At 38.9% G+C, this 13,630-nt stretch overlaps 1 protein-coding gene and 1 pseudogene across 1 annotated transcript in view; both read left to right on the top strand.

Moving 5' to 3' along the window:
• The window catches only part of IARS2 (isoleucyl-tRNA synthetase 2, mitochondrial), a 42,182-nt gene extending 28,575 nt beyond the window's left edge, over positions 1-13,607 (top strand). The window contains exons 13-23 of the mRNA XM_020906851.2: positions 501-603; positions 1,228-1,321; positions 3,058-3,166; positions 4,959-5,061; positions 5,910-6,035; positions 6,341-6,472; positions 7,278-7,384; positions 8,524-8,669; positions 9,821-10,011; positions 11,787-11,931; positions 13,097-13,607. Of these exons, the coding sequence (XP_020762510.1) occupies positions 501-603; positions 1,228-1,321; positions 3,058-3,166; positions 4,959-5,061; positions 5,910-6,035; positions 6,341-6,472; positions 7,278-7,384; positions 8,524-8,669; positions 9,821-10,011; positions 11,787-11,931; positions 13,097-13,239 (1,399 nt within the window). The 3' untranslated portion in view covers positions 13,240-13,607. The remainder of the gene's footprint in view (positions 1-500; positions 604-1,227; positions 1,322-3,057; positions 3,167-4,958; positions 5,062-5,909; positions 6,036-6,340; positions 6,473-7,277; positions 7,385-8,523; positions 8,670-9,820; positions 10,012-11,786; positions 11,932-13,096) is intronic.
• Positions 3,174-4,952, top strand: LOC110146166 (small ribosomal subunit protein eS6 pseudogene; annotated as a pseudogene).
• Positions 13,608-13,630: the final 23 nt, after the last annotated feature.

Here is a 13,630-nt window from a genome sequence, read left to right as displayed (position 1 = left end):
GGGTAGACTGGTATAGTGTCTGAACAAAGAGCAGATAGTACCATTTCAAGGTGGAACTGACAGAATGTGTTGGCTTAATTTGAGCAGAAACTGGAGGAGGTAGATAATTAGGAGGTTTTGAATATAGGCACTTGGATAGAAAATAGAAGCAGAGCAATTAGTAACCAAAAAGGTATCAGGAGATATTCCTATTTAAAAAAACATTTTTTTCCTTTTTCTTTTAAAGGATCAGTGTGATCAGTGTGATCACATGTGATCAATGTGATCAATGTGATTTCATTTGTATTGAATTTAAGATGACAGTAGGAACTGAGTAATCAAATAATTGAAGATAATACCACTAAAGTTTGGAGGAAAGATAGGAAAAAATGTCCTGCATATTGGGGAAAAATACCCTGCAGATAGGAAAAAAAAAAAATCACTGCTTTTTAATTTTTTAAATGTTTGGTATTAACCACAGTAATTAATTGAACAGTTTTGCTTTGTCCCCCTGAAAATAGCCAAACCATCGAGCATATTATTAAACTAGTGGAAGAACATGGCAGTGATATCTGGTGGACTCTTCCCCCGGAGCAACTTCTTCCAAAAGAAGTCTTATCTCAGGTACATTTCCATTTGTACTTAAACAGCCTTTGTGTGTATTGCATGATTTAATGACAACACGAGAGGTTCTTGGGAGTTAAAAAGTAGTGATATTATCACGTCAAGTTCATGAGTGTAGTCATCATAAACTAGGAGTCAGGGCAGTTTGAGAGTAGACATTTTGATTTCACGAGAGAAGCTGGGTGTTTAGTGGCGCAGTAGAGGCTGAGGGGGATTTGCTGTCTCCTTGAGGTCCAGGATTGATTGTAACCGCTCTGTTGGCTGAGTAGAGGCACATGTGACTGTGGGAGAACAGTGCCTAACACTGGTGCAGCAGGGACTTCATAGGACTTGAGTTCAAGTTACCTGATGGCATCGCACACCAAGAAATCCAACTGGAAGATAATTGCAAGAAAATGAACACAATTTTCATTTACATTAATACATGTATAAGTGGCCACAATCACTTGTACATGTAGATGAAGTAGTGAAGTAGTTGTCCCTAAGGCAAAATACTTAGCATACTAAATGTCAATGTAAAATGTGAATTTAATGGTTGTATTTCATTTTCTTAAGACTTTTTTTTGGATATTAATTGTATCATGATCTTTGTGTAATTAAAATGTTTTTACGTTATCTTATTAGGTTGGTGGTCCCGATGCTTTGGAGTACGTGCCAGGTCAGGATATTTTGGACATCTGGTTTGATAGTGGAACTTCATGGTCTAATGTTCTTCCAGGTAATCTAAAACAAGAGGTCTATTGCCTGTCAGGCAGTTTTGAGAATAAATAAATGCTATCAGAAGAAATCTATAATCAAGAACTTTTTTTTTTGCTTTATTTGAAAGTATATCTCCTCCTATAATATAATTTTAAACCTGAAAGAGCTTCTGGAAATCTTTTAATCCAGTGTGTTCTAAACTTTTTTCCGAAATGAAATTTTATGTAGAACCACGATATATAAGATAAATAAAGGTGGGGATTTTTTTCTTCCTCCCAGTCAGCTCATTCTCCTTGACCTCCTTGCCAACCCCAAGATATTGAGTTCTATAGAACCAAGTGTGGAAATCACTGAAATAGCCTGACCCCATCATTTTTCAGAAGAGGACATGAGATTGAATTAGAGTCAAATTAGATGGTGGTCACACCGCTCAGTGTCAGACTGGAACTCGGACACCCTGCTTTTCCGTTCTCATTCTTTGATTCTCCGTTACCTTCTCACAGCATTCTCCCCTCTCGCCACAGACAGCTGATTTCTACTTGCTCATGGTTAGGGTAAGCTTTTGGCTCCAAGCATAAAGAGGAAGGAGAGGTTGGGCAGGAATTAGAAGAGAGTAGTATCAGGCACATGAAGGGTGTGTTTAGATGTGAGAAGATGCCTTCAAGGATGCTAAGTGAAAGGTGAGAGGTAAAATGAAATAAAGCTTGTCCTCACTGAGAAGTTACAGACAGGTAACCGGGAGGTTACAGGGATGAGGTGGTTTGCTTTCTGGAGCAAAGGAGTTTGGGAAAAGGGCTTGCATGCTCCGCTGACCACTGTTGAAGGGATTGAGCGGGATCATGGTTGGGTTTTACTTGGGCTGTCCTTCTGGTAGTAGGCTTCATTATTGAGAGGACATTAGTGTGATTCCAGCAGGTAAATGTGTTCCACCATTTGGGCCTTTCTTTCCGCCTAGGAAATTTGAGAAGTAAAATATGCATAAATTCATGTTCACTCTGTTTTACAGCTAAAATGTACATAAAAATTCGTAATGATCAAATATAAGTTAATGTATAATATGATTTTTATGTAAATGTTCAGTTACTATTTCATATGTTTCTCATGTCATACTCAAGAGAAAATATTGCCAGTTTAGGCCTTGGTTTTCCTAAGTTATATTGAAAATGTTAAGCAGACAACACTCTGTAAGGTTGGTAGGTAGGTTAAGTAGTGTTCCTACTGTGTTTGGGGTAACATTCTCCATTTCGAAATAGCATGTGCCATATGTGAAATAGTGCTTTTGAAGTATTTTTCAAAGTTCATTAGCTGCTCAGCCTTGGTGGGATAATACTGATTATAAAAACTCCCTTCTAGAGTTACTCTGAGAATTAGATGACAACAATAAAGTTATTAGAGACTCAGCAAATAACTGTTGAATTAATAAAAATAGTAGTTCATTTTCATAAAAGATTTAACTGGAAATACTGATCATTGACAGTGGTTATGAATTAGTCCCTAATTTAGATAATCTTTTAGCTGTCTGTTGTTTGGAAGATCACACGGCCAAGTTTATTTTATCTCGATTAATAAATTGACAGTGAAGGTAACAGCTGACATGAATGTAGTGTGGCCATTGGGTGTAGCATGACACAAGAAATAGGTAACATGATTACTTTTAATATTTTGATAAATATTCATTTCCACTTTATAACTTTCATTGACTTAAGTTTCTGGTTTTTTTGTTTGTTTGTTTTGTTTTTCATGTTTACATTTGAGGTACTGACCAAAGAGCAGATTTGTACTTGGAAGGAAAGGACCAGCTGGGGGGCTGGTTTCAGTCTTCTTTGTTAACAAGTGTGGCAGCGAGGAATAAGTCACCTTTTAAGTGAGTATTACCCCTGAGCTAAACAAGTGAGCACACCTTGAATATTTCTGCTGAGTACTTGCCAGTGTGAAATAATATGTGCTGAGTAATGTGTGTATGATAAAACATTGCCCTTAATTAGCTTACACTCTTCAGTCTCACGAGAGAAATAAGTTTGAAGTAAAAAAAAAAACACAAAGGAGAAAGTAATACAGAAAAGTCCTTTCACTCTGATGCAGATCGTAGCTCCCCGGAGAAGTAAAACTGGCATTGACTGGAGTAGTAGAGAAACCCACGAAGAGCTTGACCTTTAAATGTGGTAGACGCAACACAGCTGGATGTAGAGAGGATATTCTAGCTTGATTAAGGACAGTCTTGATTAGATGCCCTTATGTTTGTAATTTCTACAAGTGGCTAATGAACTGAAACATTTCTTCAGTGAATTTTGTTAAATTAGGGGGTTCTTATTTAGTTACAGATAATAGCTTTTCTTTATTCAAATATGTGGATAAAGGTTCTATCCAGAAGGATTCTTAATTTTTGCTATCTAACAGTGAAAACTCTTCTCAGAGTAACTGGCATGTTTATGTTTCTAGTATAATATGCTTTTAAAAGTCGATGAACCAGTAGATATATTTCTTTCAGATTGCCTTTTTGAATAAAGATAATTTTGTGGTGATAATTTTTTTAAGACATACTTTTTCTTACTTAGTTTTAATGATCAAAATCAGTACATTACAGATGATCAGGAGTCAATTGTTTAGTGAATATAAGCACAAAATTTTTTTCTGTGTATAGAGAGCTTAGTGTTTAATCATCAGGATAAGGGAGGCTGTCGGCCACTTCAGAATGAAGCTGAACATTTCTTTCCTGGCCACTGGCTGCCAGGAGCTCACTGAACTGGACGATGAACGAAAACTTCATACCTTCTACGAGAAGCATATGGCCACAGAAGTTGCTGCTGACGCTCTGGGTGAAGAATGGAAGAGTTATGCAGTCTGAATCAGTGGCGGGAACGATAAGCAGGGTTTTCCCCATGAAGCAGGGGTGTCCTGACCCGTGGCCGAGTTCGCCTGCTACTGAGTAAGGGACAGACCAAGGGGGACTGGAGAGGGAAAGCGCAAATCTGTCCGGGGTTGCATTGCAGATGCCAATCTGAGTGTTCTCAACTTGGTCATGGTGAAAAAAGGGGAGAAGGCTATTCCTGGACTCGCTGATACTACAGTGCCTTGTCGCCTGGGTTCCAAAAGAGCTAGCAGAATCCACAAACTTTTCAGTCTCTCTAAAGAAGATGATGTCCGCCAGTATGTTGTGCGAAAGCCCCTAAACAAAGGCGGTAAGAAACCTAGGACTAAAGCACCCAAGACTCAGCGTCTCGTGACTCCACGAGTTCTGCAACACAAACGCCGGCGTGTTGCTCTGAGGAAACAGCGCGCTAAGAAAAACAAAGAGGAGGCTGCAGAATATGCTAAACTTTTGGCCACGAGAATGAAGGAGGCCAAAGAAAAACGGCAGGAACAGATTGCTAAGAGACGGAGGCTGTCCTCTCTGAGAGCTTCTACTTCTGAGTCCAGTCAAAAATGAGACATTCTAAGAGTAACAAGTAAGTAAGATCAGACATAAAAAAGTAATAATAATCAGGATGAATAAGCAGCTTAGAATTAGACTTTGAAGAAAAATTTTCATGTGTAATCTGTCAGGAAAAATTTTTAATTTTTGTATCAAACTAGGATACTCTTTTTAAGCTGTAAGTCATCTTCAAAATGTCCATCATAATTGTGTTTATTATTATAGTAGTTATTTGTCTTCTTAGGACAGTGGTTGTTCATGGATTTACCCTTGGAGAAAAGGGAGAAAAGATGTCCAAGTCTCTTGGGAATGTCATTGATCCTGATGTTGTCATCAATGGAGGACAAGTAAGTGGTTTCCTAAAAACTCATTTTATTTTTGTCTTAAGGCTCTTAATTTGGCAGCGAGACCCTTAATATAGTTATTTCAATGTAAAGAAAAAAAAAACACCTCACAAAACTGATTTTTATACTAGTAGCAAATGCCTTACCATATTTTAAATCTAGACTCTTAAATTTTGTGACTTTTTTGAAAATGTGAAGGATTGGGATTGTTGTGGCTTTTTGGACTTATTTCAGGTCTGAATCTCCAGTTAGGTTCATGCTGTCCCTTTTTAAATTGTCTGAACTTTATAAAGTATGGTTAACTAGAAACAGTATAAGAAAAGAAATGAGACAGCTACTTTCATTCTTGGAAATTATACACTTTAAAGCAAGTCATTAAAGAATATCAAATCTGGGGCTGCTGGTAATTTGGTTTATTTTGGAGTTGCTTTCAGAAAAGATACTGCTTATCTGTTCTTTAACCCTGTTGGCTTTTAACTGCCCTCCTGGAGTCCAGGAGTCACTCTCTTGGTCAGAGTAGCTTGGGCATTTGAGAGGGAAGGTACCCCCCACCCCGTTCAGTCCCCCATCACAGGGGCATCCGGGGCAGCACTCTGACTGCCCAGCTGCCGTGGCAGCTGTTTACAGAACCAGGCTGCAGGCCCTACTCCCCCTTTTCCCAGTTTTGTTGTTTTTTTAGATGCAGCCTGATCTCTGAAATTGTTAGCTTATTTCATTACAGTACAGGTACATTTTATGCTCATGTCGTATTCAAGCATTTCAGAATAGGAGTCTTACCTAAAACATCTGTTCGCCAGATGGTCATCGAAAGCTATTTATTTATTGGTATTTTTTTTCCCCTCAACGAAAAGGATCACAGCAAAGAGCCCCCTTATGGTGCTGATGTGCTTCGCTGGTGGGTTGCCGAGTCCAACGTCTTCACCGAAGTCACAATTAGTCCATCTCTGCTGAATGCTGCCAGAGATGACATTAGCAAGGTCAGGGTCACTCCCCTTTTTGTTCCTTACTCTTCCTGAATGAAAAGTTTACCGAGTCCTTGTTAAAATAATGAGGCCCGTTTTGTTGGCACTTGCACAACTGAATGAAAATGAGTTCTCCACATGTTGTGAGCTTTAAAAAATATCGTATGTTAATTTGTTTAGAAATATAGGTAGTCATGCTAAAATTTTTATATATTATCTTCTTTATATTTTATTATGATATGATAAAACAACTTCAGTAATAATTGAAGGACTCATATTTTTTGACTGTATATTTCTTTTTTTTTTTTCAATGCTTATAGCTTAGGAATACACTCCGCTTTCTTTTGGGAAATGTGGCTGGTTTCAACCCAGAAACAGATTCCATCCCTGTCAACAGCATGTATGTCATAGACCAGTACATGCTACACTTACTGCAGGATTTGGCAAACAAGGTGAGTGAGCATTAATACACTTTTGGAGGTAGCACAGTTGTGTGTTGAAATCTGGGTTGTATGTTGAGTAGAACCGACTTCATTAGAAACAGTAACTAAAGCACTGAGGAAAGTTATACTTGATCAATTCCACATGTTCCTAGGTTGACTAGGTATGAAGTCTTAGAATCCTTCTGGTTTCTCAAAAGAGACAAGAGTAGTGCCTGGTGGCAGAAGTAGGCCAGGCTTCTCCTCAGGCCACATTTTCTTTTGAAAATCAGCTCCATGTGTAAGAAGGAACAAAGTTGAGATGTACTTTTTTTTGTCTGCAGATGTGTAGAAATACACATCTCAGAAGTATAGCAGTAACTGAAATGACAGTTCTTATGTATCTTGTAAAATACTCTGTGATACATAAACACAAATAATTTGTATTTTCTCAAACATTGGAATTGCTTCCACTTAAGTCAGAGTCGTACATATTTTGCCCAGTTTTACTTTTCTGGTGTAAATGAGGGAACATTGGTAACATTTAACTTTTGCTGTTTTAGAATAGTGCCGTTTCATCACTTAAAACTTTATCTTTTCATTTGATGCCTGTTCTTTTGTAGAGTCCAGGGTAAATTATTCTGTTTTTTCTGAGGATAGTAGCCTTTCATATCCAGAAATGACGTTTTGAAGATCCTTAAATGCTCTCACATTTTTCCTGTTTTGTGTTTGTCTGCCTTAGAAATGTATTTTGAAAAGGAACATATTCTGCTCATGACGACTTGCATTTTTATTTGCTTATCCCAGCTTCCAAATTTATTTTGGTTTTGTTCCCTAGATTAACGATTCATATAAGCAGTATGACTTTGGAAAGGTTGTTCGGCTGTTACAAGCATTTTATACCAGAGAACTCTCCAACTTTTATTTCAGCATAATCAAAGATAGGTATGTATGACTGAACATTGAAATGCTTAACAAACAGCGCTTGACTGTCTACTCTGCTTGGCAAATGCTGGAAAGCAGAGGCCAGCAGTGGGGGGCCTGGGCCATTACTAAGAAGTTGGATTCTTGAGTCAAGTCTGATTGGGCAGTTTCACCCTGCTTCTTGCTAGTTTGATGAGCTGAGGCAACTTCTTATTATCTCAGTTTCTGTATTCATGAAATGGTAACGATAATACCTATCTCAGAAAGTGGAAATGAAAAGATACAATATAAGTAGCATACTGAATGTTGTGTTTGACAAAGCAAGTTCTCAATAAGTAGTAGCTGTGACTGTGAGGTCATGAACACAGTGCTTGTTCTCGGGAGTTTGCTGGCCTTCGGGGGGAGAAATATTCAGGTAATTATTAATATAATAGCATCATATAACATCACTGATGCCCTTTTAGAGGCAGGCTGCATGCTGTCTTCATGTTTTGCTCCTGTAGAAACTTAGCCATTGTGAAGTGCCAGCCCCACCCATCAGCACCTCAGGGACCTTCCACTGGGATTACAAATCCCAGTCCTTCCCTTGGCATACTGATAGGGTCATCAGGGTGGGATGCCTGCATGCTTGCTAAGTCGCTCAGTTGTGTCCTACTCTTTGTGACCCCATGGTCTGTAGCCCACCAGGTTCCTCTGTCCTTGGGGACCCTCCAGGCAAGAATACTGGAGTGGGTTGCCATTCCCTCCTCCAGAGGATCGTCTCAACCCAGGGATCAGACCTGGGTCTTCTGCATTGCAGGCAGATTCTTCTACCCCCTGAGCCACCAGGGAAGCCTGTGGGACTGGGGACTCGAATCTTAAATACCCTCAACTGACTTACTAATTTTCCTTTCACTAAGTTGTCTAGATTCTAATTATTGATATGTAAAACAGAATTGGACATAGCATAGCTATGAGTTTTTGAGGATGTGTGCACACCTGGAAGGAATAGGGGATGTAGTCAGAAGAGTTGTATGGTGGAATATTTTATCCTTTCGTTAGAAGACCGTTATAGCCATAGACTTAGGCACCGTCAGAATAAGCTCAGCCTGAGGCCGGGCCTACCTTGGCAGTGACTGTACACCATGTTGTCAACCGCTCAATGAGTTGTTCTCGTCTAGGCTTTATTGTGAAAATGCAGATGATCCCAAGCGACGCTCTTGTCAGACTGCATTAGCTGAAATTTTGGATGTAATGGTTCGCTCTTTTGCTCCCATTCTTCCTCACTTGGCTGAAGAGGTATTCCAGCACATACCTTATATTAAAGGTAAGAAATATTGATTTGTTCTCTGAGTGAGAAAGACCCTGGCTGAGGGTGCAGCTTCTCCTTTTACCTGCTTCAAGTAAGAGGCACATACTCATCTATTAATATAGTGACTGCTTTGTGGCATGATGCATCTCAATTTAGTAACTGTAGTTTCTGCATCTGTGTGTAGAGGAGTAGGGTGAATTTCAGCATGTCTTTCAAGCCACTTTAAAATGCTTTCTGAAATATATTAGCAGCTTGACTATACTGAGAAAACACTTTTTCTTATACACGTTTATAAATGTCAGAAATATATTTTAGGTTTTACTAAAAGTATAGTGCCTGCTAGTGAATATTTTTCTAATCTTTTTCCTGTCTGATTACATTAAACTTACAGAAAATTAGAAATTTTACAGTCAGGATGTCACTCACGACCTTATTTGTAACCCAGAGACATCTACTGTAATATTGGGATATTTCTATTTTAGTTTCTTTTAGGCATCCTTTGAGATCTTACTGTATATCTTGCCCTTTGTTTACATTTCCAAATGTTGATGTAAATATTTGGTAAGCATTTAGGATGCCAGCAAAGGTCCATATAGTCAAAGCCATGGTCTTTGCAGTAGTCATGTATGGATGTGAGACCTGGACCATAAAGAAGGCTGTGCACTGAAGAATTGATGCTTTTGAACTGTGGTGTTGGAGAAGACTCTTGAGTCCCTTGGGCTGCAAGGAGATCAAACCAGTCAATCCTAAAGGCAGTCAGCCCTGACTATTCATTGGAAGGACTGATGCTGAAGCTGAAACTCCTGTACTTTGGCCACCTGATGTGAAGAGCAGACTTATTAGAAAAGACCCTGATGCTGGGAAGGATTGAGGGCAGGAGGAGAGGATGGTGACAGAGGATGAGATGGTTAGATGGCATCACTGACTCAGTGGACATGAGTTTGAGCAAGCTTCAGGAGTTGGAAGGACAGGAAAGCCTGGCACACTGCAGTCTATGGGGTCGCAAAGAGTCAGACATGGCGTAGCAACCGAACAACAACAATCCTAATTATTAATACCACAAATAACAATCCTTATTTCCCATGAATAGTAAATGTGTGATGGTTTGAGTTTTATATACAGTTTAAAAATATATATAAATTGGTTTAACTTTTTTTTTTTTTAAGAACCCAGGAGTGTTTTTCGTACTGGCTGGATTAAAACCAGTTCTATCTGGAAGAAACCTGGACTGGAAGAAGCCATAGAAAGCGCATGTGCAATGAGAGATTCATTTCTTGGAAGCATTCCTGGCAAAAATGCAGCCGAGTATGAGGTGATCATTGTGATTGAGCCCGGGCTGCTTTTTGAGATCATGGAGGTGAGCCACAGTTTGTTCCTTTTGAAATTGTGTTTGTATCAAAGTGCTCCATGTAAAATCTTGTTTCAGAAGATGTCGATGTAAATAGTAGATTAAAAAAAAATTTATAAATTAGGATTTCTGTCTTCTAATCCTAATATTAGTCACTGATTCTTTGTTTCCAGCCTCTGCATGTTTCCTTTTCTTCTCTTATAGAACGTATACTTTGTTACTACTTGTATTTTACAGGTTTGGACAGGAAGGTGTAATGAAGTTCTGTTTGAAACATGAGCCCTCAGGGCTAGTTAGACGACAGGCAGCACCTGGCAGTAATATCTGAATACACAAAAATTGGGAGTTTTGTGTTAAGGGTCTAGTTTTCTGAGAATTTTATCCATCTGGACAAGATTCAAAATTTAATTTTTTTTTTTAATCTTTTACTAATGAGTTCTGAAGAAAATTCATTCACGCCAGCAAATTTACCATGTGATCTGAAAGCATTCATCCAATTTTTTTTTTCAAAAGGGCCATCAAAAGTTTCCCTTTGAGATCTTAAGGGTTGATTGACTAGATTGACTTAGAGCCTATCATACTGACTCAAGATTTTTTTCTAGTTTTAATGTTGGAGAAGAAAACAGTTTTGTGACTTAAGTTTTGACATTTGACTGGTATCATAGTCTACTGAAAAATGACCATCTCAACTGGTTGGAAGTTCAATCTAAATTTTTAATAATATAATTAAGTTGATTAAGATTCAAGGCTTGAGATAGCTAGTAGGTATAAGATGGTTGCTCAGTTAACAGAAGTTTGATAAGATGTTGACGTTTTAAAATATACAAGTTGGGAAGCTCATGATTGCCATTTTTTGAGCCAGGAAACTGAGGCCTGTTGAAGCTGTGACTTGGCTGAGGCTACTCAGCCTGGTACTTCGCTTTCCTACTGCATATCATGTTTCCTTTGACTTCATTAGTTCTGAGTAGTAAGCTGAAAACAATACAGCTTGCTTGGATCATTGATGCTTGGGAAAAAAAAAAAACACTTCAGGATTTTAAAAAATGTGAATGTATTTTCGTTAGGAATTATACTAACTAGCTATCTGATGGAGTCCTGCATCTATCAGTTACTGATGGTGTAAATGCAATCTCTTTGAATCTCCTATTTTCTGATGAGCCGTTTTTTTTTTTTTTCTTTAAGGGATTTTGTATTAGCTCACACACTTACTTTGAAGATCAGAATTACAATGAAAAATGTACAAAAGTGCTTTATCAGATATCCCAATTCAGTGTGCTTCAGAAGAGTTCTGAGCATTATTCAGGCTGCCAGCATTGGTCTACACCGCTAAAAGCATATCGTTGTTCAGATAGTATCTTAACCCCTCTCCTCCTGTAGGAAGCATTGGATACAGGGGTGAAGTGCGGGCTTTGAGGCTGACAGACCTGGGCTGGAATTGCAGCACATTATTTACTGGCTGGGAACCTCCCTGAGCGTTTCCTCATTTGTAAAATGGGGATTAAAAAATGCTGTTGCTGTTTTGTGACAATTACAAATAATGGGTGGATATTTAGCATCTAGTGAAGTGAAGTGCCTGGCATAGAGTTGTGTTCTCAATCAATACTATTGATTAGGAGTTTTTAGTTAAAAGCTTTCATACTAATAAGATTTGTTTTATATAATAGTATTAGCTCAGGAGGGGATGGTCCCAAAAGATTTCCTCACCAGACATAAGAACTTGCAGTGTCTTTTTATAACCTTTGTGGTAACAATTTAGATAGTAACTTTCAAATGCTTATGCCCAGATGCTACAAGCGGAGGAGACTTCCAGTACCTCTCAGTTGAATGAATTAATGATGGCGTCCCAGACAACTTTGCTTTCTCAGGAACCACGAGGAATAACTGAGGATGTAACTGAGCTTAAAGGGACATTTCTAATCAATTTAGAAGGTAAGGAGGAGATGAGACTGATAACAAATACCAGATAACAATGGTATGTGGACAACCGAGTGATAATTACAGTTCTCCTCCAGCTTTCCAGTGGATGACTTGTATTCTAAAGGCAGATACACACTTGAGGTGCATCTTTCTATAGAAAGTGAAAACAGTGGCCAGGTTTCTGAACCAGCTCTCTAAGTGCCCTACCTGGTGATTTTGGGGACACAGGGGTAGGGAAAGAGGGAAAACGTCATTGTCACCGACTGTGAAGTCAGTCTGCCTTACTTCATTTGGCCTTTGTGTCCTGGCCTTTGCCCAACCCTACCATCCCTCTTGTGTTGAATCTGCAATTTATTATGCTCTCCCCAACTTACATATCATAGCCACTCTTAATGAGTCAAGGAAGTTTTATTGAACTCATTCCCCTCAGTGGTATCTTATAAGCAAACCTTTTGTAGGTATTTGTTTGATAGGGGATTTTTGTCAACTTACTTCATTCTTATTGATGGAAATGAAAGCTGAATAACATTAACAGAATAACATGAATATATCAAGGAACAGTGATGCTCTCTGTGTATTTCATAGTAGCTTTTAGGCATCAGCAAGAGGTGGGAGACTAATTTATAGCTATCAGTTTAAATTTGAGGCTTGGCAGCACTGATGATGTAGTAGACTCTGTATTAATCTGCTTTCCAGAATGTTATATTCTCTGTGCAGTGACTAGAAAATGATTTATTTTCTGTACTGTACTAGTCTGAGGTCTATTCATATGGACAAATTTTTGTTTCCTTTTGTCCAGACCAAGAAGTTTAATGTGGGGGCACTGCTCCTTGTCCCTCTAATTTGGCTCTTTTACAATTCTTAATCAAGAATGTAGCTGGAGAGGAGAGGCAGTGTAATTATCAGAACTGGACACAGATGAAGAGCAAGCAGGCATGCTCTGAGTGGATACAGAACTCCATGACCTGTGGAAAAATCAGCCTCTCAGGGTCTCAGATTCCTCCTCTCCCCCCAGTCATCAAATTGTGTGAGTCCACCATCTTGGCTGTTTATGAAAGGGAAGCAGTATTTCCCAACGCAGGGAGGAAGCTCTGAAAAGGGGGCACCTGGAGAAATACAGAGATGTACAAGTTCAGTGGCCTGTCAGGAAGACTCTTCGCATGTTTTTCTTCCACAGGTGGCGATATTCGTGAAGAGTCTTCATACAAAGTAATTGTCATGCCAACGACCAAGGAAAAATGCCCTCGCTGTTGGAAGTACACGGCTGAGTCATCAGACACGCTGTGTCCCCGATGCGCAGATGTCGTGAAAGGGAAGTAGGACCGCGGTGTGTGTTGACAGCTTTCTGAGCAAGAGCCTCCTGACAGGACTAGGGGTCTAGATGGATTATTTACAGTACTGGAGAGAAATCCAGGACTTAGGTAATGAGTGGAAGAGTCAATGGTTGAGGATGAGAGTCAAAGTCAGAGCTACGAGTGTTTTCCTGTAACTAGATAAACAATAATGTGTATATATACATATGGAAACATACATATGCAGGTGGATCCATAATGGACTTACTCAGAACATAACACTGAAAATGCTTGCCTACAAATGTGCTAAGCGGAAAATGTTTTATATTTTATAAATCTTCTTCACTCAGTATTTAAGTTCTATGACATCTAAAAATAAAGGCACCTGGAAAATTACTGACTGGTGGTGGTACAAAAGT

Source organism: Odocoileus virginianus, chromosome 11, assembly GCF_023699985.2.
Source record: "Odocoileus virginianus isolate 20LAN1187 ecotype Illinois chromosome 11, Ovbor_1.2, whole genome shotgun sequence".
Lineage (NCBI taxonomy): Eukaryota > Metazoa > Chordata > Mammalia > Artiodactyla > Cervidae > Odocoileus > Odocoileus virginianus.
This window is presented reverse-complemented; position numbering and strand designations above follow the sequence as displayed.